The sequence below is a fragment of the Doryrhamphus excisus genome, chromosome 5 (genome assembly GCF_030265055.1).
Source record: "Doryrhamphus excisus isolate RoL2022-K1 chromosome 5, RoL_Dexc_1.0, whole genome shotgun sequence".
In the NCBI taxonomy this organism is placed as follows: Eukaryota; Metazoa; Chordata; class Actinopteri; order Syngnathiformes; family Syngnathidae; genus Doryrhamphus; species Doryrhamphus excisus.
In genome coordinates, this window is record NC_080470.1 from 6572233 (window position 1) to 6600153 (window position 27921).

The 27921-nt window shown below is 41.7% G+C and overlaps 1 protein-coding gene across 1 annotated transcript in view; it reads right to left on the reverse strand.

Annotated features, from left to right (window-relative positions):
* Positions 1-26298, reverse strand: part of LOC131129415 (uncharacterized) — a 30981-nt gene extending 4683 nt beyond the window's left edge. The window contains exons 1-49 of the mRNA XM_058072972.1: positions 26221-26298; positions 25496-25765; positions 24220-24483; positions 22725-22843; positions 22492-22633; positions 21074-21337; positions 20431-20691; positions 20089-20349; positions 19571-19822; positions 18836-19096; positions 18493-18756; positions 17676-17936; positions 17324-17584; positions 16990-17247; positions 16419-16682; positions 15948-16205; positions 15553-15813; positions 15182-15442; positions 14620-14883; positions 13925-14182; positions 13580-13840; positions 13183-13443; positions 12693-12953; positions 11954-12217; positions 10702-10962; positions 10517-10636; positions 10376-10435; positions 9858-10118; positions 9267-9536; positions 8884-9144; positions 8545-8805; positions 8150-8410; positions 7652-7909; positions 7203-7463; positions 6556-6816; positions 6027-6287; positions 5538-5798; positions 5156-5413; positions 4823-5083; positions 4689-4738; positions 4362-4572; positions 3732-3992; positions 3196-3456; positions 2832-3092; positions 2299-2559; positions 1745-2005; positions 1372-1629; positions 1032-1295; positions 687-947 (exon numbers count right to left, since the gene is read on the reverse strand). Of these exons, the coding sequence (XP_057928955.1) occupies positions 687-947; positions 1032-1295; positions 1372-1629; positions 1745-2005; positions 2299-2559; positions 2832-3092; positions 3196-3456; positions 3732-3992; positions 4362-4572; positions 4689-4738; positions 4823-5083; positions 5156-5413; positions 5538-5798; positions 6027-6287; positions 6556-6816; positions 7203-7463; positions 7652-7909; positions 8150-8410; positions 8545-8805; positions 8884-9144; positions 9267-9536; positions 9858-10118; positions 10376-10435; positions 10517-10636; positions 10702-10962; positions 11954-12217; positions 12693-12953; positions 13183-13443; positions 13580-13840; positions 13925-14182; positions 14620-14883; positions 15182-15442; positions 15553-15813; positions 15948-16205; positions 16419-16682; positions 16990-17247; positions 17324-17584; positions 17676-17936; positions 18493-18756; positions 18836-19096; positions 19571-19822; positions 20089-20349; positions 20431-20691; positions 21074-21337; positions 22492-22633; positions 22725-22843; positions 24220-24483; positions 25496-25763 (11674 nt within the window). The 5' untranslated portion in view covers positions 25764-25765; positions 26221-26298. The remainder of the gene's footprint in view (positions 1-686; positions 948-1031; positions 1296-1371; positions 1630-1744; positions 2006-2298; positions 2560-2831; positions 3093-3195; positions 3457-3731; positions 3993-4361; positions 4573-4688; positions 4739-4822; positions 5084-5155; positions 5414-5537; positions 5799-6026; positions 6288-6555; positions 6817-7202; positions 7464-7651; positions 7910-8149; positions 8411-8544; positions 8806-8883; positions 9145-9266; positions 9537-9857; positions 10119-10375; positions 10436-10516; positions 10637-10701; positions 10963-11953; positions 12218-12692; positions 12954-13182; positions 13444-13579; positions 13841-13924; positions 14183-14619; positions 14884-15181; positions 15443-15552; positions 15814-15947; positions 16206-16418; positions 16683-16989; positions 17248-17323; positions 17585-17675; positions 17937-18492; positions 18757-18835; positions 19097-19570; positions 19823-20088; positions 20350-20430; positions 20692-21073; positions 21338-22491; positions 22634-22724; positions 22844-24219; positions 24484-25495; positions 25766-26220) is intronic.
* Positions 26299-27921: the final 1623 nt, after the last annotated feature.

Here is a 27921-nt window from a genome sequence, read left to right on the forward strand (position 1 = left end):
ACAAGTATACAGGCAACAATTCAAAGTCTGAAAAAGGTTCTCAGCAGCAATGTTACAGTATAGTTTACTAACAACATTCATGATTCACTTTCCATTACTTCTTCTACTTAAGGTAATCTTGCAGAAAGATCGGGACATTTTTGTACCCCTGGGAAAACAACTCTATTGGCTGGCTGACTGTTGTCAACATGAGCGGTTGTCGACATAACCAAAATCAAAACTTTAAGTCGTCATTGCTTGTGATTTTCAATTTCCAAATGTCTTACCCAAGGACACAACAACAGTGACTGGGATGGAGGAAGCAGGGATTGAACCACCAACCTTTCGGTTTTCCTGCCAACCTGCTCTACTTCCCGAGTCTTATGTTAATGTTGTTTTTGCTGCTAAGCGATTAAGGGGAAGTTGAAAATAATACAGCACATGTCAACATAAACAGACACATTTTTCATAGAAATGACCCCTTTGGGTTTCAAATTTTATGTCAACCATGTATATGACATCGACTTAAGCAGGCACTCTTTAATAAAAACAAGGTGGACCGGGACTTGATGAATTGGGTGAGAAAATTAGGCAATAAGAGTACAGACACAGGGGGCGCTACAATTAATTAAAATCTCAGCATCCTGTAAAGTTATACAAATGTACATATTGACAAAACCCATGAGACATGAAAAGTGCAGTATTACCTGAAGAGGTCTCTACTACAGGGCTGGGCTCGCCCTCGCAGCCATTTCTTACAGAGGCTACAGTAACACTGTAGCTCTCCCCACAGGATAGATTATCAATAGTGCAAACTGTGCCGCTTGAGTTACAGTACAGTCTTGCCCCACTTTGGCTCACTGCCACCACATGGAAGTACTGGGCACCGGGGTTGGCTGACCAGGACACAGATATCGCACCCTCGTCACAAAGTGCATCAACAACCACATCCTGAGGTGGACAAGGAGCTGCAGAGGATTGAGAAAAAGGCATTTAAAATATATAATGTAATGTTGTTAAACGTACAAGTCTGGCATTGCTTTTTGTGGTACCTGTTTGCACAAACGTTGTATCACTTTCCATGCTGGAACAGGACTCATCTTGACCAAATACGCTCACATTATAGGTGTGTCCACACAGCAGGTCGCTCATATCACAGTAAGTCATTGTGTTGTTACACTCAGTCTGGTGGCTTCCATCTGATGTGACACCAACGGCAAGGTAGGAGACGGCTCCACTGGCACGCTCCCATGTCACGCCAGCAGAGTTTGAGGGGCACTGCACAGACGCTTTAACATTGGTAGGGCTGCAAGGCACTAGAAAAGAGAGTATATATATGAGCAAAAACGTTAATCTTTTTTTGGGGGGGGGGACGCAACCGTGGATAAATACCTGACTGTAGGTTGAGGTAAGCGTGACTGTTATCACAGCGTCCATCCCGAGCTGTCACCGTCAGGTTGTAAAGTTGACCACAGTACATGCTGGGCAGCTGACAACTTGGTGCCATGTTGTTACATTCAATGTGGTGACCATTTGGTCCAAATGCTTGCACCATGTAGGAGGACACACCCTCACCGTCTTCCCAAGACACAACGCCTGTGTTATCATTGCACAGCATCTCTGCTGATACCATCTGTGGCACGCAGGGTACTGTAAGGACACAGAATGCACAGAAAAGTGAAAGAGGTGCGTGTTACTTTCACATAAGGATTGTCGATAATGGGCAAAATTCCATCAAACAAAAGGCAAGTTATACAAATAGTACCTGCATTGAGTTCCACAACAGAGCTTCCAGCACTGCTACATATTTCATCTGTGGCACTAACAGTGATAGAGTAGTTGAGACCACACATCAAATCATCGAACAGGCATGCTGCCGTGCTGCTGTTACACACTGATGCGTAGCCACCGCTGTCCTGGGCCACCGAAGTGTAAGAGAGCGCTCCCTTGCTAGGCTCCCAGGACAGTGCCACAGCACCAGACTCACAAACCACCTGAGCCTGCACATGCTGAGGAACACATGGCGCTAATACAGCCAAAAACACACAAATACAAAGAGGTTATTCCATATGTAATGTAACATTGGAAAAATAATAATGTAGTATAGAATCATATTATGAGTTCTGCAGTGTGTGTATGTATATAGTATATATGGCTGTTATACTGTTCTGATAAGAATGAACATCTTCCATTTAGTTAATTTAGTTAATTAATGCAGAATTAATGAATTTCATTATATGACATTCAATATAGGCACCAAGGACTAATGTGTAATGTGTTTATATCAAGTATTGACAGTAGTATGTATCTTTAGCTTACCTGCTCTTAGCTGTGTGATGTCACTCTGGGAAACATTACACACACTGTTAATGGCAGTCACACTGATATTGTAAGTGAGGCCACACATGAGATCTGAGAAGACACATGACTGTGTTTCTGTCTCACAGAAAGATTCATATTCCCCGATGCCAACAGCTTGGACCACGTAGGTATCAGCCCCCATGCTGGCCTGCCATTCTACGTGAGCTGTGTTTGTAGGACAGTCCAAAAGCGTTACCACACCATCAGGGAGACAAGGTGCTGAGTGGAGAGAAGTTAAGAGGTTAATGGAAAATTCTAATCCTGTTAATAACACATTGATGAACAGGGACAGTGAAAAATTGTTATTAGACATACAGTAGGTGTATGGTGTCAGGCAAATAAATAAAACAATCAAGATACCGCTAGTAAATCTGAAGAAGGGTCTCAAAGCCTCTCCCAATATTTATTTGTTATTTAATTGTACTTTTCAGTTAATGCATTTGAGTTTTAAAAAATCTATTAGATTGCAATTATTTTAGGTCAATGCTCACCTGATTCAACCAGCAAAATGTTGCTAGTAGGGCTACTGCATTCCCCATCAGATGCAGTAGTGACAACAGTGTATGTCTGGCCACACTGTAGGTCCAGTAGCTCACAGCTGGTGAAACTGGAGTTGCAGATAGAAACATGGCCACTAGATGACTGAGCTGTGGCTGAGTAGTTCAAGGCACCCTCAGAAAATGCCCAGTCCAGCAAGGCAGAGTTGGTGAAGCAGTCAAAAGCAACTGAGTTAATGTTGGGCGTGCAGGGAACTAAGAAGTGAACGAAAAACAAAAAATCAGACGAATATACAGTATATCTGTTACACAATACATGGTACATATGAAATAGAAACATTTGTGTTTCTGGTTTTACCGGAATTGAACTGTTGAGCAGGACTCGGCAAGCTACTGCAGAGATCATCCTGGGCCACCACCTGGACTAAGTAGGACTGCCCACAGGCCAAGTTGGTTAGGTTACAAGTTGGTTCGATGCTCTCACATATGGATTGGGTGCCCTGTGTACTCTGAGCAATCACTGTATAGGACAGTGCCCCCTTGGTGGTGTTCCAGGTAACAGCAGCTTCATTGCTTGTACAGTCAAGTGTCACATCCACGTTAGTCGGTACACACGGTGCTAGTGAGGAGGGCAGGGCAGAAGAATATTGCATGCAAATGAATAATATCACAGAAAAAACACAATTATTCACTACATTTCTTTCAAGGTATTTCACACAATAATGGTTTATTGTGCCATTAGAGAATTCAGTATCTTGTTGAAGAATGATGGAGGAACTGGGGGCCGAAAACAAATACATATCGTACCAGTCCTATTTAATAACGAACCTATTTGGGAGAAGTTTTAGGTCAACTAGTTGACACCTCAAATGTCATACGAAATAAAAAACTCACCTGATTGCAGTGTGCTCTCCTCACTGGGCTCAGAGTTGCAATTCTCATTGGCGGCGACGACAGTGACTGTGTAATTCTGTCCACAAGGAACGTACGGCATGCCACATTGCAAACTTTCAGACCAACAGCTTTGTGACGGACCATCCTCCTGTGTTATGGTGGCCGTGTAGAAATCAGCACCATCAGAGTCAGTCCATGATATCATAGCGATCTCTAACTCGCAGTTCATGGCACTGAGGACACCAGTAGGTGGACAAGGCTCTGTGGAAAGAACAGTAAGTTCAACCGTCTTTGAAATATCAATAATAACTTACAGTATATAGTATATAGATAAAGTTGGACATCTCTGTTGTGGCGTTTGTATGTTATCCCCATGCTGTCATCAGATAATAAATAAGATCAGCATGAAAACGTACAGTAGGTCTTTGTCAAAATTATAATAATTGATTAATAACCTTATTTAATATAGGAAGATTTCAATCCTGCCCCACAGAGACAACGTATAAAAACGTATTAAAAGCCAATTATGTAAGTTACAAATATTGTTCCTAGAGAAAAAAACAACTGGGACAGTAACATTTCAAAAGCCGTTATTGCTTTCCAGTAACAGGTAAATCAGGTTTAATCTACCTGACTTAAGCACTGATGGCTCGCTGGGGCGGCTGGTGCACATTGAGTCGACTGCCTGCACGGTCAGGAAGTAAACCTGGCCACAAAGGAACTCATGGAACAAGGTCCAAGTGTTGTTGGTGCTTAGCTGCACAGCAAGGCTGCCGTTTGCCTCGGCTGACACAATGTAGTAATCTGCAGTTTCAACTGGATTCCACGTCAGTGATGCCACCTTGGGAACAAAAATTAAAAAAAATTAATAATATTGTAAGAATAGTTAAATATTGTAATTAAATTTAATGAAATAATGTATTAAACAATTAGATATTAAAGGTATGGAATAATAACCTTTGTGGTGCAGTTGACTGTAGAGTTCAAATTTTGGGGTATACAGCTTGCTGCAGAAGCAAACAAATTAATTTTACAATGGTGACAATTACACACATTATATGCAGGATATCGTAAATTCTTCAAATGCATACCCATTTGTATTGTAGTGCTGTTGCTTGGCATACTGCTGCACATGTTGTCATCTGCTATGATATGAACAGTGTATCGCTCCCCACAGTGCAGGTCATCCCAAGTGCAGCTTGTGTTGGCCGTCATGCACATGTGAGTATGGCCATCCTCTCCCACAGCAATTGCCAAATAGTATTCTGCGCCGTCTGCGTCAGCCCAGCTAACTGAGCCTATGTTGTCTTCACAATGTGTGTGACTCTGCACATGTTGGGGCACACAAGGTCCTGGACAGAGATTGAATTAAATCAATATAAAGTGAATAATGAACCCCCGAGAATTACATTCCCTGACCATACCTGTCTTGAATACAGCAGGCTGACTCGCAGCACTATCACATCGATCATCTTGCGCTTTTACGGTGAAAGTGAACATCTGGCCACAAGGAAGCTCTGTCTCAGTCATTGCCTCATCAGTTTGGAAAGATGCGACATAGCCCAGGTCTCCTGTTGCTGTCAGCACATAGCCTGTGGCCCCTTTAGCACCCGACCAATACACCGCAACTGTGTCATTGTCACATGACCCATCAGCTATGAGGTCTGTTGGCTGGCATGGCTCTGGAATAGGAATTTGTTGCCAGTCACATTATTATCCAATAGCATCCTGTTGTGACTCATATTACATGATATTATATGTTGTATATTACTGTGGTGGTTACCAATTAACATATTCCTTGATTACCTGTCTGAATGTAAACAATGCTGCTGTTTTCACTGTAGCACATGTCACTGTGTGCAGTTACGGAGAATGTGTATGTTTCTCCACAGTCCAAGTCAGAGAACTTGCAGCTGGAATTGGTGGAGTTGCACTGGTGAGACATTCCCATGCTGGAGGTGGCGACTACCATGTACAGTCCCACTTCCTTACTTTCCTCCCAGTACACATTGGCTGCGCTTGTCCCACATTGCAGGTCCACACCAACATACAAGGGCTCACAAGGACCTGCAGAGGTAGTGTCTGTTAGTTGTTTTTTTACATAAAAAAATTAATGATGAGGGATCTTATGGTGTTTTTAAAAAATATTATGAGTATCAGGAAAGATAATAAATAATAAATCAATCAACAAGAATACTTTGAAGGACAATTATCATCCAGCAAAATTTGTTATCATGACAGGCCAAGGAAAGATAAAGCAAACTGACAAATGTCGGAGAAGTTTGCTGGACTCACGTGTTGTGACAGTGACTTCACTTCCTGTTTCAGTTTGGCAGTGGTCACTGATGGATGTGATGCTGATATTATACTTCTGACCACACAGCAGGTCTGTCAAATCACACTGTTGCTCTTGACTCTCACAAACAGCCTGGTGGCCATCAGCTGAAACTGCAGTCACCATGTAGGAATCGGCTCCACTGGCATAGGTCCAGTTCACCTCTACTGTGTTGTTGTCGCACTCCAAGGAAGTTACCACATTTGTAACCGCACAGGGGGCTTGATATAGCAAAATAAGCAAACGCATGATCAGCATTTGTCTTTATGAGTGCAAACATATGTCTCATATTAGCAATAACCAAAAAAATTAAGTAGCACCCTGCCGACAGATGTCAGCAACTATAGAAGTTTCTACAATATATGACATACGGTAAAACAGGACATAATCCAGGCAAACAATCTCAGTCACAGAACAAATTATATGCAACTATTTGCATTGCGAGACAAAGAGTCAAATTGCAAAAAAAACCATCCTCAGCCTACACACCTGAGTCCAGATGCACGGTGGTAGACTCGGTGCTGTTGAGTGTTTCTCCAATGGCAATGACAGTGGTGTAGTAGACAGTTCCGCAGTGGAGGTCTTCAATGCTACAGAAAGTGTATTCGGTGTAGCATGACAGAAAGTGGCCGTCGCGTCCGGCAAGGTTGGCTTCATATCCCATGGCTCCAAAAGTTGCCCCCCAAGACAGAATTGCCACGTTGTTTGAGCAGTTTACACTTGCTTGAACGTTGGTGGGCGGACATGGCTCTAAAGGTAACAATAATGATTACATGCATTTATCATTTTATGTAAAGAACAAAGCCCATGCACACAAACTGATGGAATTGTGGGGTTGAGATGAGAAGGTCTGTATCACAATCATTATTGTAGTTTTTCTCAAAGGTGTGTAACTGAGATCAGGGTCTCAGCTCTCATTCACAATCATACCATGCCTAACTTTGGCAATTAGCAATTCCCGTCCCCTTCCTGGCCCTCTCTGGCCTGTGCTGAACAGTCGAGCCATAGCCCGTTTCGCATCTACACTGCTGATGACTCTATTGTTGACTCTATTGTGACTCTATTGTACAAGGTTGTGGCTGTCTACCAAAACTATTACAAAAAATATTAAAACATGCCTAAATTTGTTTCCTTACCTGTTTTAATCTGAACGTCCTCAGTTGAGGTGGACACACCTTGGCATGCATCATTGTTTGCTGTGACACTAATGTTGTATATTTGTCCACACTCCATGTTGTACAGGGCACAGTAGGTGTGGTTGGTATTACAGGAGACCATCAGACCCTGGTCTGTCACACCTTCCACTACATAGTTGTCTGCACCCAAGGTAGAGCCCCACAATATCTGGCCAATACTTAGGCTATAATAGGCGCTGATGTAGCTGGGGATGCACGGCTCTGTGAAGGACAAGCACAAGTGTAGGTGAGTTATTAAACAAATGAGGGCATCCGCTAATAATATTAATAAATGCTTATACATATAAGAGAATCTTGGACGTTTTAGGTTTCTGGTAAGATTCTTTTGTAATTAAAACTTTAAACATCCTGTGAGATTAAATTAAGGGACAATAAGGCAATAAGCTCACCAGTGAGCAGCATTCCAGTCATGTAAGCGGTGGTGTTGCAGGTACTTCCCACAGCTATGACAGTGATGGAGTAGCTTTGTCCACAAAGCAGCCTTTCTAGATCACAGTTGGTAGTGTTGGTTTCACAAGTAGTAAGGTCACCAGGATTGGTGGCCTTGACCGTGTAAGACACAGCCCCATCACTTGGATACCAGTTCACTGTGGCAGTTTGTGCGTAGCAGTCAAGCACTGCCGAAATATGTGTTGGTGGACAGGGGACTGAAAGGAACATAGGCATGAACGTGATCTTAGTCATCCACTATACTGTTTCATGATCATGTGCACACAAGCCAAGTATGGTGTTTGTGTGTGATGCATAATTCATGCAACTATACAGTACATATAGTATCTATGGTCTTGGTCTAATGATAATTTATAGTAATATGTTATTGCATAACACAAAAAGTGTGATCATGCTATTCTGTGCAAGTCAAATTTTTGTTGCTTATTGTATGTTACCTGGGGCAGTGTTGATTAATTGAGTGGGTGGGCTGCTGCAGTATCCATCAGAGGAGACCACAGAGACATGGTATATCAGGCCGCAGCTTATTCCCATTATGCTACATGAATCATTTGTGCCCAGGCATGTCGTGGTCTGCCCGTTGCTGTCCAGCACATTGGCGATGTAAGAGTCGGCTCCTAAGCTCTCAGTCCAGTAAACGTTCAGAGAATTTGTGTCACAGTCCGCCGTGGAGGAGATATTTTCAGGGGTACATGGCACTAGAGAGAATAAACACAATGGGTGTGTGGTTTTGGGCTTGATTTTTCTCAGTTTCAATGTAAATGCATCATAAAATTAAGACTTATCACTGATAATTAGTTGACAAACACATCCAGAAAGAAGCCATGCATACCAGTCTTGATTGTCACACTACCACTTGGTTCGCTCTGACAGTCGCTATCCTCTGCTGTTACAGACGCTGTGTAGAGCTGCCCACAGCTCAGGCCAGTCAGGTCACATTGTGTTTCATGGGTGCTACACTCGTCCATCTCGCCAGTCACACTTGTGGCCCTTACACGGTACATCTGACTTCCATTGCTGTGGTTCCACGACATGGATGCCGTGTTGTCAATGCAACTTAGGTTTGCTTGGAGATTTTGTGGAGCACATGGCACTAGTAGAGGACAGTAAAGATTAATTTTGTATCAATCAAATACAACCTTTTAGTATCACTTGTACGTATGTCTTATACCTGTCCTGACTATGTCTCCTTGACTCTGAGAACTGTTGCAGGTTTTTCCCTCAGCCATGACAAGCAGGACATACATCTCTCCACATGGCAGGTCAGTGATGTCACAACTTGTGTCTGACGTGGTGCAACAGGCTGTGTGTCCGTTCATCTGCTCCAGTGTGGCCGTGTATGACATAGCACCAGGAACGGTCGCCCAGGAGATGCTAATAGTGCCATTGTCACAACTGACTGACTTTTCTAAAACTACAGGAGGACAAGGAGCTGGAGGGAAGAGAATGAACAGGCATGATCATTCTGCAGAACTGAGATATGCAGATAAATAAAACTTGTTATTGGGATGATGACAGATAATCGCTACACTGGTATATGTGGTGTATTTATACCTGTATAAGTTGTGACAACGTTGCTGGGTTGACTGGTGCACTGCTGACCACGGGCTTTCAGACTAAATGTAAAGTTTTGGCTACACATCAGCGGAGGCAGAGTGCAACTGCTGTCATAAGTGGAGTTGCACTGAAACATTTGGACGTCACCGAGGCTGTCAGTCACCAAGACAATGTAATCCTCTGCGCCTGCAGCCTCATTGCCTATCACCCAGGGCGAGTTTGTCAGGCAGTCGATCTCCACATCGGAGAGATGAGGTGTGCAAGGGACTACAGGAAGAAATGATAAAGTTATACTCATTGTACATTTACTTTACAGTATAGTGTATGGTTATCTTCTACATTTCTTATTGTTTTTGACAGTGGAAGCGATATTGCCTAATGAGTTGGCTCTGCTTTCCTTATTGCATGTTCCAAATAAAGGCTGTGTTGACTAAATAATTGAATAAGATGCTTGTTCAAAGATTTTTGGTCATATAGTAGATACAAAATATCCATAATTTAAGCATTTAATTCAAGAAAAATCACCTTAGCAAGCTTAAACGTTTCCATTACCTGAGATATTTCTCTATATCTATCATAATTCCTTACCTGATTGAATCCACATCGTTGGGCTGTCTCTACCCACACATCCATCCCTTGATGGGGTGACTGTAATGTTGTACTCTTTCCCACAATCCAGCATGTTCAGACCACAACCGCTGTTTGTAGCACTGCAGTTATGTTGACGACCTGAAGCATCAACGGTGGACACCGTGTACATAACCCCGGTGATGCTGTTGGTCCAGTTTACGAATACAATTCCGGTGTCACAGTCCACAGTGGGAAGGAAGGATGACAGAGGACATGGAGCTGACAAGGGAATTGTGTAGAAGTAGAAGAACAAGCTCAGTTCCCCTGTTCAAGTTTAAATGTGTATTTAAATGTGTATTTAAATGATGATGATGGATGGATGTTTTATGATGAATCATACAGAGCATTTTGGCTTGTGCCATAAGTTATATTACTGTATATCTCTATGCTAACCATTGTTTCAGAAACACCACAGATAAATTAAGTATCTATACTTTTGGTAGGATTATCTGTTAATCTACCTGAACTACACTTACCTGTGGTGACCTGCTCTGCTGGGCTGTGGGAACTGTTGCAGGTACCATCTTGGGCTACAACTGTCACATTGTAGGTGAGCCCACACTGCATGTCCTGCACGATGCATTGACGAGTGTCTGTCATGCACATTTTGACGTCACCTTCGCTGCTCACCACAGAAGCTTGAAAGTATGGCGCATAATCTGTCGACTGCCAGGTAATGTTGAGGACACCATATAGGCAGTCAAGGTCGTATTTGATATCTTGTGGTACACACGGGGCTGAGGGAGTAAAGACTTAGTTAGAGGAAGTACATTACATGTCGTTATAATTAGTGACATGTCACCTGTTTGAATCACTTCGATGTTACTTTTGGCTCCAATACACTTTTCATCTGCACCGGCAACGTAGACCTGGTACTGCTGTCCACATAACAGACCATATATGGAGCAAGAAGTGCTGCTCGTGTTGCACATCCATTGCTGGCCTTGTGCATTCTCTGCTACCGCCACGTAAGTCAATGAGCCTTGTGAGGCTTGCCATGACACCGAGATGTCGTTTGATTCACAGGACGAGTCGACATGGAGATGGGTCGGAGGGCAAGGAGCTGTAGGAGGAAAGATCGAAAAGAGCATGTACGTTACATGTTAGAGTGCAGGACGGGTTGGTGGATGAAGAGTGTAACAAGTCACAATTCTGCAATTCTGGGTAATATATTATGCTATTGAAAGATGCTCTTGATCAGGGGTCTCAAACTCAATTTACTTGGGGGCCACTGGAGCTAGGGTCTGGGCGAGACACAAAAAACGCATTTATTATAAACAGAAAAATGAATAAACTTTGCTTTGGTTTCGATTTTCTACAAGAAAAGCTCTGATAAAACATTCCACTGTTCTCAAATATCTTACTTTTTATTTTTCTACACAAAATAAGATGAAAAATAAATAAACAAATCAAGAATAAAGAAAATCAATCAATCAGTAATAAATAAATAAATATAATAATAATAATACAACGGCAAATAATAAAAACTTAAGAAACCACATATAGTTGGTGGGTAGACAAATTATTTTTTTCGGATTAAAATTAACAAAGCATTATTAGAGCCCTGTAGACATGACAAAACACGACTATAGTCACATTTATGCTCTTTTTATTTACAACATATTGCGCAACTGCAGGGTCTTGAGACACATGCTAACTCACAAACTAGAGAGCTAGCAGTAGCCTTCAAGTTATTTCCTTTAAACTTAAATAGCCAAAAACTTACCACTTCCACACGGATAGGGAGGATAACTATTAACAGTTATTTAACCTTTAACATGAACATTAATCAAACGTAATATTTTTTTCTGGGTACATGATACCATACAGCACTAACATTAAACTTTCATATCAAGGCGGGGGCCTCAAACTAGTTTCCTGCGGGCCACATTTGGCCCGCGGGCCACGTGTTTGAGACCGCTGCTCTTGCTAATTCACAAAGATTGGAACACCTCGACTAAACACAAGATGTATTTGCTTCTCATTCTGTATCTATCACCGCCTCATATTCATATCAACACAATGAAAAACATAGAAGTATTAGCGTTAGTTACCTGCAACTATGCGGTGCCAGTCCCTGGCAGGACTGAGGCAGTTCCGTCCTTGTCCGCTGACAGTTATTTTGTAGCTCTCCCCACAGAGTAGAGAGCTGATATTACAGGAGGTGCTATTGGTGGAACAAGTCTCCTCATGTGCGATGTCAAAGGCATCAGCGGAAACATTATAGTAGCGAATGCCACTCCCGTGTGTCCAAGACACGGCGACTGTGTTGGCATCACAGTCCAATGGAGTTTCCAGACCAGAGTGAGGACAAGGACCTACAACGAGACAGAGGCAAGTGAGGGAAAGTGCTTTGAATTTTTTTAAAGACACTTAGAATGCAAATAAGGTGGTGTATCTGAACGCAACCCCCTCATTGCCCATAATAACAAAGTTAAAGTCTGATTCAAATATTCTGCTACGTATTACAGAAACCAGTGTTAGGTAAACAGATTTTAACTTGATTTCGATTTGCAGTTACTTTGGTGCTGTTAATACATGCAAGATTCCGCCCTGTCATTTATCATTCTTTCAATAAAATACACAAAAAATGTCATATTTCAGACACCGTGTGATTAATTAATTTGAATAAGACGTAACAATGTAACGTAAGTCTAAGATGGCGGCATCCCGTGTAGCTAAGGCAGCACTAGCTTCGACCGTCAATTTTGTTACACTTACACCTTAAAACTTAAAACACAAGCCAAAACAAACACAAATTGATAGATACAGGAGTCAATGGTGTTCCATTACCTGTGCTGGCGTAGATGGGCTCGCTAACCAAACTCACACAGGTGTCATGGCGAGCCACAACAGTAATAGTATAATCTTGTCCACACGCCAGGTAAGGGAAATCACAAAAGTTGTCAGTGCTGTTGCATTCGTCGTTGAAGCCGAGGTTGCCCCACGCATACACAGTATAAGATGTGGCACCACGTGATTCATCCCACGTTACCAAGGTGATGCCGGAATTACAGTCCACATGTGCTGTCACGTGGGTTGGTATGCAGGGAGCTGGTGGTGCAGGGATGGAGATAAATATGACATCACTGCTACTATGGTGCATGTTATCTTAATAACTGTTGGTTACACAACATTAAGTACACTAACTCAAAATAATAATCAAATTAATCATGTTTAATATTGTTTGCAGTGTTGTAGAACTACACTGAGAGAGTTCTCATTTCATTTAGATGCAATGCAGTATGTTGAGTTGTCAATGCTTTGTTGCGATTGTTTGTACCTGTGTCAAATCCCTGGGCAAACACTAGTTCACTACTGCAGGAATTAGTGTGGCTGACCACATTGACAGTGTAGCTCTCCCCACAAAGCAGCTGCTCAAAGGTACAGTTGGAGCTGCTGGAGTTACAGATGGTTGTCACTCCTTGGCTGTCCACGGCTGACACCACCTGTGTCTGATCTGGACCAGAGTTTTCCCAGGTCACCAACGCAACGTTGGTGCTGCACTGGAGATTCACCATCACATTGTTTGGTTCACATGGAGCTGAACAGCACAAGGAATTGGAAAAGACAATGTGGGATATCTCACTGACAGACGTTGGATAATTGTAACTAATATTATTTAAAATTATTGAGAATGGCAGAATTAACCAAACCCATCAAATTAAATTAGATCTTACCTGACTGTATAATATAGTCAGAATACAGCCGACCACAGCTGACTGAAGGTGTTGTGACAACAATTCCATAGTCCAGGCCACATTTGAGGTTCTGGATGGTGCAGTGTGTGTTTGTGGTGTTGCAGGTTGTGGTCGTATCGTCACTGCCAATGGCGATGGCTGTGTAGGATACTGTATTGCCAACACTACCCCTCCACTGCACCGCAAAAGAGTTGTTATGACAGTCGAGCTGTGCCTCAACCCTGTCAGGTAAGCAAGGAGCTACAGACAGCAAAAAACAGAGAAGATGATAATCATTAATCCTGGAGGGCTTTACCAAAGCAGAAAAATTAATCTAATTAATACCTGAGTCAAATGTTGCAGTCGCCCCTGTCAGACTGTCGCAAGATGAACTGGAAGCGATAACAGTTGCTGTGTACTGATATCCACAGTACAACTTTACCGAACAGGTTGTTGATTCAGAGGAGCAGGTGACCACGTGACCATGGGTGCCAGTCACTGTAGCTGTGTAGTTGACAGCATGAACACTGGGGGCCCAGGTCAGTACTCCCAAGTTGGTACCACATTCAGCGCTCACAGTCAGGTTAGTAGGAGGGCAGGGAGCTGACAGGGACAATATAACATTCTCATAAGTATTCATGTGAAACATGCAAATCATGTGCGGTCCAGCCCTGAGCGCTAACCAGTAGGCTAAACACCCAGCCTCTCAACCCACTGACTAGTGCGGCTCTTGAGGCATTGTGGAGTGAAGTTTTACTTAATGTTCTGTCTATGGCATAGCAATGTCATGCACTGAAGCACCATTAGATTGATCCTGATTATAATCCTGATCAACAAATTAAAATGAAAAATACCATGAATGATGCCAACTGAAAAATCTTAATTCAGGTTTTTTTTTTTTTGCAAAGTTGGAGTAAACTAATTGCAGGGAAAAGGTCCAAAAAGAAGTTGTAACATTTTGAGTTTGACCATAATGTTGTGCAGTAATCCCTCAAAAGTAGCTTTAACTCTACAATAAATTGCAGTACTTAGATATTAACCTGTTTGTGTTCGTATTGTCTGACTGAGAGCGCTGGTGCACTCCAAGTCCATGGCAGCAACTGCGAGTGTGTACAGCTGTCCACACTGGAGCCCACTGATCACATGAGACGGTTGGGTTGCAGAATAAGTGGCGTTGACGCCACCGTCTTCCTCTGTGTGGATTATGTAGCTAGCGCCACTCTCTGGACTTGGGTCCCATCTTACTGTGATGTCATTGTTAGCACAGTTTGTTACTCCAGCCACTGATGTTGGCGGGCAGATGACTACAAAACACAAAGAAATGAAGCTTTAAAATCATTTCTAAACGTACATCATATTATTGTAAAATCTTGTTAGTCATTTTTAGTCTGTTCGATGTTGCAATTGTGAGTACATTTCAGATAATGTCATCCATTGTTATATCACATAAAAAAATAAGGTTCTCCTCTCATTTGTGTGGAAGTGGTACGTTTTTGGCTTCATTGCCATTCTTCCCCACACCGTTTGAAACACTTCAAGTTTAGAGTATGTACATTGGAGAGGCTAAATTACATTTGACAATGTTCAGCCCCAACTTCATACCTGACTGAAAAGATTGAGGTAGACTGGGCTCGCTCCAACATCCCCTCCCAACGGTGACAACTGTGACTGTGCCTGTCTCACCACAGTTTAGGTCTGTGAGGGAGCAGAATGTATTGCTAGAGTTGCAGCTGTGATAGTCGTCGGAAGAGGTTATTAAGGTGACTTCATAGCCATCTGCCTGCATTGCAGCATTCCATGTCACTTCGGCCACATTCCCATTACACTGCAGGGAAACCTGCACATTGGTCGGAGGACAGGATCCTACAGCAAAATGTGCAAAAGAGGAGGATGGGATAACAAAGAGAAGGTCGGTGAAGCAGATATAGTATAGGATTTATAGACATATTTAATTAAGATCCCGCCACCTTTACCTGCAATATATGTGTATGGTTCGCTGTCCAAGCCCTGACAGAGGTCAGAGACTGGAGTTACAATGATGGTGTAAGTCTGGTCGCACAGCATACCGGACAGGTGACAACTACTGCCATTTGTGGTACATTGTTTCATGTCACCGTTAAGGCTTTGTGCTGTCACGTTGTACCACATGGCACCAGGACTTTGCCGCCAGCTTACTGCTGCTGTGTTGTTTTCACAAAGCAGGGAGGCTTGGACGTTTAGGGGAGCACAGGGTGCTGATGAAAAAAGAAAGAGAGACATAGATATTGAATATTAGTTTAGGTTTCTTTCCAATATTTATACAATAATCAACTGTTTACTGTCATATCATGAGTTTTAAAAATTCTTTATTTAACTACTCCTTTCTTACCTGTCAGTATCTGTGTCACATTAGACATGCTACTGTTGCATTGGTCATTCATTGCCATGACAGTCACATTGTACATGTTACCACAGCTCAGTGAGGGAACGAAGCAGTCTGTCTGGTTGGAGGTGCAGGAGATCATGTGATTTGCGGAATAGACGTGGGCGTAAAAACTGTTACTGCCCAATGTCTCATCCCAGTTCAGCATGGCTATGCCCGTCTCACAGGAGTATGTGTGTCCCACATTTGTTGGAGGACAGGGAGCTGGACAAAGAGTAGTAAAATCAACTTCTGAACTCCTCTATATAATGTGCACTATAACTAAACATCCATAAGGAATAATTGATGTCATGTCCATCAGCCCGTATGGCCAAACACAGGAGTGGAGGAGCGTGTTAGTGAAGTGAGAGGAAATAAATGAAAGCACATTGCATTTATGTTAAACTTCTTTCCAAGTTGCAAAGAATACAAACACACCTGTCACAATCTCAAAGGTCGAGCTGGGATTGCTTAAACACTGAGTTCCTTGAGCAACTGCGTGGGCAGTGTAGGTGTTTCCACAGAGCAGGTCACTCAGGGTACAACTGAAGTTGGTGGTTGAGCCACAAGAGGTAGAATGTCCCATGCTGGAGGTTGCATTGACTGTCACATTCCTGATTTCTACATCTTGAAGCCAGGAAATCAAGGCGTGGTTGGAGGCACAGTCGAGTGAGTGGTCTTGAATTGTTGGAGGACAGGGGGCTGGGCGGGAAATAGAACAACCACACAACAAAATCAGGTGTCTTGTAGGATTTGTAAGCTTAGATCACAGTAACAATGGACTGTACTTTTTAATTGTTTTTCACGTTATTAGTGATGAATGACATCAGTACACAGTGCACTTCAGGAAACCTTCAAGGAAAATACTTTTTCTGTATACTGTACTATACTTTACTAGAGTGATCATAAAATGTACTGAATGTTTTCATAATAGGCTGTATACAGTATATACTGTAAATGCTAACCAACTACTGCAGTTTAATTGCCTCTTTGTCTTTCTGTACCGTACCTGTTGTTAGATTTGTTTGGGCATGAATGGAACTTGTGCAGACCCCATCCTCTGCCAGTACCGTCACAGTGTAGTCCTCCCCGCATAGCAGCTGGCTCAGCTCACAGTAATTCATGGTTGAAGTACATGTATCATTGTGTCCATGGGCCTTAGCCAAGACTGTGTAATATTGAGCTCCGGCACTATGTTCCCACGTCACTGTCGCCACCCCAGAAATGCAATCAAAGGACACCCCGATACTTGTTGGATCACAGGGTGCTAAAGAAAAGACATGAAGATGTGATTCATTTTTTTTTGTAAATTAGCATATAAAAGTAGAAAAAAGAACATTTACCAGTTGTGACAGAGACCTCAACACTGTCAGAGTTGTTACACTGGTTGTTTAGAGTCACCACGCTTAGCACATACGTGTTAGCACACTGTAAATCAGGGAACTGGCAGCTTTGGTCTGATGTTGGACAAGTAGAAGAGTAATTTCCAATTCCCGTAAGGGTGGAGATATATGACAGTGCACCAGCAGCTGCATCCCATGATGCATGCACAGTGTTAGAATAACACTCTACAACACCTCGCACATTAACAGGAAGGCAAGGAACTAGGAGAAAGTTGAAAAGGAGGGAAAATTACAACAATTCAGATTATTTGATTAATGTGACGACTATTTGCATTTAATAATAAAGTCTCACCAGAACTAATCGTCTCTGGAAGACTTCTGGGACTTTCACATGTGCTGCCGACTGCTGTTACTGTCACCTCGTATTGCTTCCCACACATTAAGTTTGTCACAGTGCACACGGAGGTCTCTGTGATGCATTTGAGTTCTGTCCCATCTTCAGTCAAGGCGCTGGCACTGTAGTTTACTGGCATTAACCCAGGCGTCCAACTGATGGTCAGCAAGTTGGTTGTGCAGTTCAAGGTGTTTACAACATTCTGCACTACACATGGGGCTGACACATGAAGCAATGTTTTAAACATACTATATTTCTTTGAATGCAAACATATTTAGTATACTGTACTTGAAGTGCTCATGACAACAAAATAGTGTGAAACCGACAATAACAAAAAGAAAGTACTCACTTAATAAAAGTTTTTTGTCATACAACAGTTAACCATAAATAAACAACTACAAAATACGAGTGAAATGAAAATGTGACTTTCAAACGCCCCCTAGGGAATTTCTGTACTGCCGCCATCTTGGCTGTGACGTCACAAAACGTCACTTTCTCCTCCCTCTCCAGTTTCCGTAAAGAGACTAGTCTCAGTGACAAAAGGTGCTTTCGGTGTTATTTTTCACAGCGAAAATAACAAGATTAACATGTGTTTTGGTGTCATGAGCACTTTAAGGATACATTTGACAAATTAATCTGAAAATTTACTAACAATATAAACACTGGCATACTGTAAATTGTAAAATCATCAATCATTGGTGGAAAAGACCAAGTTAAAGCCAATATATACTGTTAATGTTGATTTTGCAAGGAGAAGAAGATAAGACAGTCTTACCAGCTTCATGGATGACTGGCTCACTTTCAGGACTTTGGCAGTCACCATCTGTGGCTGACACAGTAAAGCTATACTCCGTGCCACAATGCAAATTCTCTAAATAGCACCCAAGGTTTGATCCTGCTGCACAAGTCAAAGTGTGTCCATTTGTGCTGACTGCCTTGCCAGTGTAGGACACTGCATTAGGACTGCTGTTCCAACTCAACATGGCAGAGGAGCTGGTACAGTTGATTGAGACATTCAGCTGGGATGGGGGGCAGGGCACTGCAGGTACATTCAGAAATGCATTAAGTATATAAGAACTTAATACCAATTTGAAGTAAATATTCCTCAATGGCTTTACCTGTCCTTACAACAACCCCAAGACTCTCATTGCTAAAACAATTGTCATTGCCAGCAGCCACTGCAATGCTGTAGACCTGGCTGCACATCAGATCCTCCAGCCTGCAGCTTGTCTCATTGGAAGCACACAACAACCGATGGCCGTCTTTGTATGTTGCAGCTGCCTGATAGTACAGAGCACCACGACTTGTTTGCCATGATACATCAACAAAACTCTGACCACAGTTTGTTATCGCCTCAACATTAGTGGGCACACATGGTGCTGCAGGCACAAAAACAAAGGGAAATAACAAATCAGCAAAAGGAGCTAACAAAAGATATATACGTATATAGAAACAAAAGGAGATATCGGAATTATGTAGACATCAAGCCAAAAAAAGATCTAGAGAAATATATTACATAATTAATATCAATAAACGGGCCATTTAACGACTTTGATAATACTGCGGTAAACCAATCCATGAGTTAAACATCATCCATTCATTTTCTACTGCTTATGCAGTCCAGGGTGTTACCCTGCCTCCCGCCCAAAGTCAGCTGGGATAGGCTCCAGCATATCCCCCAATCCTAGTGAGGACAAGCGGAATAGACAATGAATGGATGGATGGATCAGTCACATTTCAGGAATACCTTTGACAATGTTCAAGCATTGCTTTTTATAAACCAAGTGATGTCTTCATTTGGAAAATGAAAAAGGAAAAGTCATTTTTCACACAAGTGTCACACGTTCACTCACCTTTCCAAACAGGTAACACTGAGGGATGACTGACACAGTTGTCCGTAACAGACATCACTTTCAGTGAGTAGTCCTGCCCACACTCCAGCGGGCTGATACTCAGCTCAGACCAAGTGCTGTTATAGAATGTTTGTGTGTTGTTATATGAGATTGCAGCCATGTAACTGTCTACTTGACTTGACGCGTTCCAGCCGATCGTCAGCACTTGTGATTGGCAGTCAAAATGGGCGTCCACCTTGGGGCCACAAGGGACTGGAAGAAAACCACATGTGTTTTAGACAGTAATAGAGTAATAAAGTGTATCCATTCTATTCATCAATGGTAAAATTAACAACAACAAAAGGCTCTGTATTAGTGTATTAGCAAATATTAGAAATGATCCAAAGATGTGAATGCAAGTGCTGAATTTGACACATACTAAATGGCGTACAGAATGAATGAATGTATTCAATGTCTATCATACCATCCCTGGTTATTATGAGCTTGTGGTAAATATTGAGAATAGAATATAGTCTCACCAGACTCCATATAAATGGGCTGAGAAGGCATGCTGGGGCAGATGCTGTCATGGTGGCAGACAGTGACAGTGTAGAGCTGACCACATTTCAGGTTTGGTACCCTGCAGCTCGTTGTAGTGGAACTGCAGCTCAAAAGTCTATCCTCTACATCCACTATGGTGGCGGTGTATGAGTTAATTTCAGGTTGACCATGCCATGAAATCACAGCTTCATTTGCATTACAATCCAAAGAGGCGGTGACGTTGTCTGGAGGGCAAGGCGCTGAAATAACAAATGTGAGACATTTTGTCTTTAACAAATTCAACGGTATGTTATACACTGTTATACACAAATGAAACTCACCTGTCTCAATGGTGACCGCTTCGCTCTGGCTGCTATTGCACATGAAGTTGGAGCCAATGACGTATGCTGTATAAATGGTGCTGCACTTCAAGCCATCGATGGTGCAAGTTAAATCCATTGTGTTACAGCTATGAACAACACCATTGCTGTCCATAGCCACGGCCATATAGAAAAGAGTGCTGCCCGACACTGCCCAGGCGACCGTGATGGAGTCGGCTCCACATTCCTTGACTGCTGTCACATTATGGGGTTTGCATGGGACTAGAGAAAAGACACACGGTGTAATGTTATTATTTCAATCACACTGACTGCATCAACTGACAATTATTTCAATTAGACATAGACTTTTCAATCAATTTAAGAAGTAGTGGTACTAACTAAAATGCAGTATTGCTTAATGTTGTCGAGATGAGGTGAGAATTTGTATTATCGTTTGTTGTTTGGTTTATATCACGCTTCAAATTTTGCTGTTTTGTGATTGACTGTGGCTTATTATTAGTCAAAAATATGCATTTAAGCAATTTTTCAGACGTGAGGCTTTAACAAAAACTGTGTAAGTTATCTTTTATTTACGATTGCCCCATAATGTCTGCGACAGGTAGGATCAGTTAATTTTTATGCAACAAATCATAAATTACCTTACCTGTCTCAGCAACAGGTCCAAGTGTCCGCGGACTAGCACATTCATCATCGTAAGCTGTGATAAAGATGGTCAAGTATTCTCCACAGTGAACACCCTCTATAGCACAGCTGTTAGACAGTGTGCTGCAGTTGTAGTGGCTGAATCCCTTATTGCCAAAAGCCTCCACGGTGTAATGCAGTGCTCCCTCAGCGAGGTCCCACTTGCTGACCAGAAGGTTAGAGTTGCAGTCGGCAGATGTTTGCAGATTTTGGGGTATACAGGGTGCTGAATGTAGACACATACAGTTATTTCAACAATGACATCATTTCCATTCAGTTAGTGTCTTAGCAATGTAATTGTAATGATAAGTGACTTTGTGCCAAAATGATATAAGAGTTTCACATATATGGCAGTACAAAACAAATAAAAAGAAAGACATTAGTACAAGGTCACCCACTAGGCATTTTGAATATTCTTCTGGAATGAAGACACAATTAGAGTCTAGCTGTTCCACCAATGCTGTAGTTTAATTAATCATGATATCTTAAATGTCATAAATTTATCAAAATTGACTTTCACGTTCAAGCTGAAAAAATAGGAATTTGCACCTACTGCTGTGACCATATTCATCAATATCTCACATTAAGTGAACAGCTATACAATTATTAGGAGTGCCAGATGAAAGTGTTGATTGTGATTAATTAATTAAGGTCATATTTAGCATGTTTTTTTACATGTTACTCTAAATCATGAATCTCTCCCGTTACTTCTTTTGTATGCGAGTTGTCTTTTTATAAAAATCTGTTTTTATGCATTGTGCTTCTTGTGCTTGAGTTGATGGGAGTGCTAGTACTCCCATTGGAGTTGGAAGGGCAAGGTGAGGAGCGGGGAGGGGACGTGATAATGGACAAGCATGTGAGAGTTGTCAGTCCAACAAAAGGGAAATTTAAAAATGCTCCGATGGTAACATTGATAAAGGTAGAATGATATGCCTTCTTTGTAATAAATTTTCTTGCCATCGAAGTAGCTCACAGCTTTAGCAACACAAGGCATCTTGTCATGATTACAGCCATAGCTAACGTTAACAGCAAAGACATTAACGATTTAGCAGGCCATAGCAAAGGTCTTCGAACACGACTTATATAAGCAGGTCGACGACTGACAGGTCGACAAATGTTCTTGTCACGTGGATAGCGATAAACAGGCTGTTAAGACAAGGGGTCTTATTGGTCCAGTGAGCCGCCGTACAAGCCACTGTGCAGGACTGTACGACGGCAAAAAGAAGACCAAACTTGTGATTTTGCCCTTGCAGGCAGGCACTAATTACAGAGGAATGTACTAATAAATTACACTTTTTTGTTACATATCAATATTTTGATATTTTAATAATTATCCTTTACAAGCTTTACAAGGAATGTTCTGCCAATACGTGATCATACCTGTGTTAATATCTACTGTTGAGCTGGTCTGGCTTTTGCACTGCCCCGAGATAGAGTAGACTGTGAAGTAGTATTGTCGCCCGCACATAGTGTTTGTGAAGTAGCATGAGTTGTCGACTGTGAGGCAGTCTTGGACCACACCCTGGGAACAGACAAATCATCAAATGTAATTTACTATACGACAAAGAATCTTACAGTTTTCACAGAAAATAATAATACAAACAGGCAAGTACCTTAGAGTCCACTGCCCTGGCCATGTAATGGTCTGTGTTGTTTGTGTGTTCCCAGGAAAAGATGATGACTTCACTGGAACAATCCCGCAACAACTCCAGGTTCTTGGGAGGACACGGGACTTAAAAAGACAAAAATAATGACCTCAGTTTTCATTACAAATTCATTTGTTTGTTCCACTTTATTAATGGTAGGGAAAATAATTTATATAGATCTGAATACAAGCATAAAAGCAATTACTAATCCCTTGTCAAGTTAAATGACCCTGATACTGAAGACTGCATGGCAGTTTTTCCTTTGTGTTACTCCATATGAGGTTTCAAGTTTAACACAAACATAAGGTCATTTGAAGCAAGATGAACACAACACAAAGTGATAAAGACGTTAAAGCTCAATGGGAGACCCAGTTTTTAGAGGAGACACCTAGCGATGGACACAATTACACATAGCAGAACAACTCAACTCCACCAAAAAAGGTAAACTAGTATTCCCAAAGGAGCTACGTCTTTATCATGAGGACAAACCATCAGGCGGGGTGAATGATTCATAACTGAAAAGAACCGTGTTATTTGTGATAGTTCTTCAGGCAGCCTCGTATTCTGCCCCGGGTTGGAACCATGGTCCACATGAAGGAGAGTGTAAGTGCTTTAAGCCTTAAGGCGTTAGGGAGTGAAGGTTACTGATACACTAAATATCCACACAATTGAAACTGTTGCACTGTTATACTGATATTTAAATGCTCACTTTGGCTGTGATTCTGTGTGTTATTTCACCATCTCATAACTCATAAAATCTATTGAGTGTATTGGATTGTCTCCAATGTCTCAAATGTCTTCTGGAAATAGCCAAGGTGACAAACACAAACACAAAAACAACAATGCACAAACAAAAATAACAATGTTTCATGTCTAGCGTTACTTCACTCTTTTGATACTTGTTTGCGCTATTAAATCTCTGGATATCAAATAATGTCACAGAAATACAAATTCCGGGGTGTGGGCAGTAAAAACGCCAAAGCTGGCTTTCATAGAGAACAGAGAGACATGTGAGATGAGGATTCAGTGATTTCAGGGTGGGGCCGTGAAATTGTTCATCTTCCAACCTTTTTTTTTTTTTTGGTACATCCAAATTGAAAACCCACAATAGACAAACAATGAGCAATGGTCATACATAACCAGTCTGGTCCAGCCAGGCTTGCTTTCCACCCTTAAAGTCGAGAGCGTAAGCCATGAGTTAAAAGTCAACTCATAGTCCGACGCGACTCTTGTCTGGGGTTGAGGTTGATGTATGTATGAACATCCGCACACATTAATAGTGAGGTTATCAATGACACAACCATCCACCCTGACACCATTCATGTTCTATGGTTTGTCCAGTTCAGGGTATGAAACATCATGACGATGGCAATGTCAGGGTGGAAAATAATTATTTGTGTTTTCTAAAAGGTCAAGTGATCGGGATACATTCTTCAGACAACAAATTGATTTCATCTCTCACCAGTATGAAAGGTGGCCCAGGTGGTGTTGACCGTGTTCTCGCAGTTCTCCGCTATAGGTGTGACATGAACCTTGAAGGTCTGGTCACAGCTTAGTCCGCTGATGTGACAGCTGGTGCTCTGGCTGGTACACATCAACATCGTGCCATTCTTGTCCATTGCTGTGGCTTTGTAGGAGTCTGCACCAAGCACACTCGTCCAGTGCACCATGACAGACTGAGAGGTGCAGCTGTAGTCCACCGATACTGCTGAAACTGGAGTCAACTCTGCAAGTCAAACAGTGCAGTATTATAGCATACATACTGTATGTTACATGTTATATGTGTGTATATATTATCTACTTATCTAGGAACCTGTCACATGGCATGAAAAACACAAAGCAGCAGTTTAGCAAAAAGCCCATTACTTTGATGATACCAATGACTCAAGAAGCATATGGCACGGTATCCAAAACACCACAGACTATAAACCTCGTTCAAAGACCTGCTGAATGACCTGAACAGGTTCTTAGCAAGTTTTGAGGCCAACAAATGTACTTCTGCACTGAAAACACCACCCCCTTTTTGGTGAGTAGGCGCTGTCTCTGTGAGGAAATCCCAGTGCAGGATTAATGGTTGCAGAGCTAGTGGTCCTGACAACATATCGGGATGCATGCTGAAGGAATGGACATCTTTAACAAGTCACTGAGTCAGGCAGTTGCCTCATCCCAGTTCCCCAAACTGCTTGAATGTAGCACTGACACCAATCATCATTAACTACTTTGTAAGGTTAGACATGGAACGCATCAGGGCCATCCTCCAGGACCCCTTTCGTTTCATATGGACGATACAACCTCCACCACCCTCAACTCGAGACTCACCCATCTTGAAACAAAAGATCCATATGCACAAATGCTGTTCATAGACTTCAGTCAACATCAATACTGATTATCCTTTCTTCAGTCACTCTTCCTATTAAGACCACTCTATTCTCCATGGGAGAACTCCAGAAATACCTTTCTAACCCCATAATATGCATTACATGGCTTCCCAAAGGTCATTGCTAACCATTGCTGTATGGCTTAATGGCACATACACGCAAGTATCAGTTGGAGAGGAGATTTCTGGAGATACTTCACCCATTTCTTCTATCATAGACTGTTGAAAAAACACTATTTCTGGTCACTATTTCCATACCAAAGAACAAATTTTATATGATGCCATTTCCTTGAGACTACTCAGCCTATACAACAGAAGAAGACCTATAGTTGGTGATAGTGACTTGGCTCTGCTGACTCACTGTTAGTGGTGTACATGTAGAGCGTGGGCTCGCTCGGCACCAGGAACCTGTTGAATGAGGATACTGATATCGTATATGTGGAACATGGCAGGATGCTGTCCACATCAAGGCTGGTGTCGGAGACGTTGTATACAGTTGGTTTACTGTCAGGGTCATCTGTGTTCTGGACTTCTACGTGGTACCACAGGACATTTTCCACTGGCTGCCACATCACTCTTGCTGTGTCGTGGCCTGTCTGCGTCACCGTGAGACCCACTGGAGGCGGCATCACTACAAGCAGACAATAGTATATTCATTTGTACTGTATTACCTCACTTGTACTGTACTGTATTATCTCATCTTAAGCCAAATGTGCCAGCTTGTTTGATAACCCCTTCCAAATCTATCCCAGTTTGACTATTCTTATTCGTAGTTTTGTTACACACTTTGCCCAACTGTCACTGGTAGTACTTTGCTTAGACAACACCTCGCTAGCCAGCTAGCTAGCAGTTAGCTGGCGCTAACCACCTAGCTTCTGGTCTTCTGACTCCAAATGTGACCTGGATACTGAATTTATTCAGTTAATTTTGTTATCTTGAAAATAATTATTGAACAGTTTATTACTTGAGTATTCATATGACTTTAAAACATGCATCAAATTTAACTCAGATTTGTGTGAAATAGGACCAAAATTGCTTCGCACAAATAAAGGTATAGCAAAAAAATGATTATTTTTTAATAATTACCTACTGGAATTTTCTAACGGCACCCGCTTATCATCCACTTATCATAAATGAATTGAAAAATGAGATCCGTATCTTCCGATGTCTCTCATGGATGATTGGTATCAGAATAGGCAGCATAAAACCCTGATCGATGCATCCCAGTATAGATTCTGCCTTTACAAATTCACCATTATTAATTTCCCTATTACTACTAATATACTAATACTAGTAATATACTAACATTGCTCATTGCTCGGTTTAAATTAATACTGTCTGACAGCTATTATTTAACAATAAATGTATAATTATTACTGGTATTTTACTTTCCAATGGTGTCTAACCATTGTATAATCCTATCTTGTTTTCAATAAAATACAGTAAAAATTGGTATATTTCAGACATAGTTGCAAGTGGTGATTAATCATGATTAATTAATTTGAAAACTGTGATTAATCTGATTAAAAATTGTAATGTAATCATTTGATAGCCCTTACAGGAAATGTGTATATATTTGAATGTGGAATTTCTAATGTGCAGGTTTTGTTAATTTTTTTTTATATTCTGTAACTCTTGGAATGGTTTTAATTAAATTAAGTTTAATTAAATTAAGTTGAAAATTGTAATAATGGATTGGTTTTTGTCAAGACCTTTTCACAACACTTCTCTTGACACTACTGCGCCCAACTTTAGCCAGTATGAAAGATGTGACTTACACGTAGTGATGGTCCTCACTTTACTTGGGCGGCCCATGCCTGCATGGTTGACGGTGTATACGAAGCAGTCGTAGTTGGTGTGAGGGGTCAAGTTCTCAACAATTGCGTAGGTCCCAGTGACGGTCAGGTTAAACACTTGGCTGCCGTCCTGGGAGTTCACCTGCAGGAAGTAGCGGTCTGCGGAGGGTACCTCGGTCCAGGTTACCGAAATAGAATTACTTGACAGCGCACTGCCATCTATTATCTGTGAAGCATCCGGGACTGGGGGAAAAGTGAAAGAAGTAAAGCTCAATTATGGTACTACTTTCTTTGCAGAAAAGTAATTTTCATCTGTGTATAATAATTTAAAAAAATAACCATATTCAAAAATGGTGTAGCGTTTTACCTGTAGCTGATTCACTTCTGTCCACACACACCACAAAGTAGAACTGAAAGACTTTAAGTGTCACAGTATAATTAGTTCCAGGACGCAGCCCCTGGACAATCTTCTCTGTCTGAGTGACTGGCAGAGTCACGACAACCGGTGCAATATTTGTATTATCTTTCACCCGAAGGTCCAAAAAATAGTTTGTTGCCCCAATGTATTGGTTCCATTTTACCAGAATAGATGACGCCCCAGAAGGTGCTGCTGTTAAGATTTGGCAACCTGGAAGAAAACAAACCCATATTGATTACTTTATAGTCTATTTTCTTTATCTTGCAGTCCTACTTGGTTGACTCACCTTCTGCACTCTGAGTTATCTGCAAAATGAATTTGACAATTTCAATGATTTTAGTGATAAATTAGACAAATATTGTTAGATTTAATAATAAAAAATGGCATTTACCTGTGTTAAAGATAGCAAAGCAAAAGAAAAACCAATGGCTCCCAACCATCCCATCTTTGACATTGAGTGAGAGAGAACAATTAGTTTAGTATACAAGGGAGTCAAATACAAAAGGTAGACTGGATTCCTTTGAGTTATAACCTAGTGTCTATGGGAACCAATCAGTATTCCCCAAATGGGGA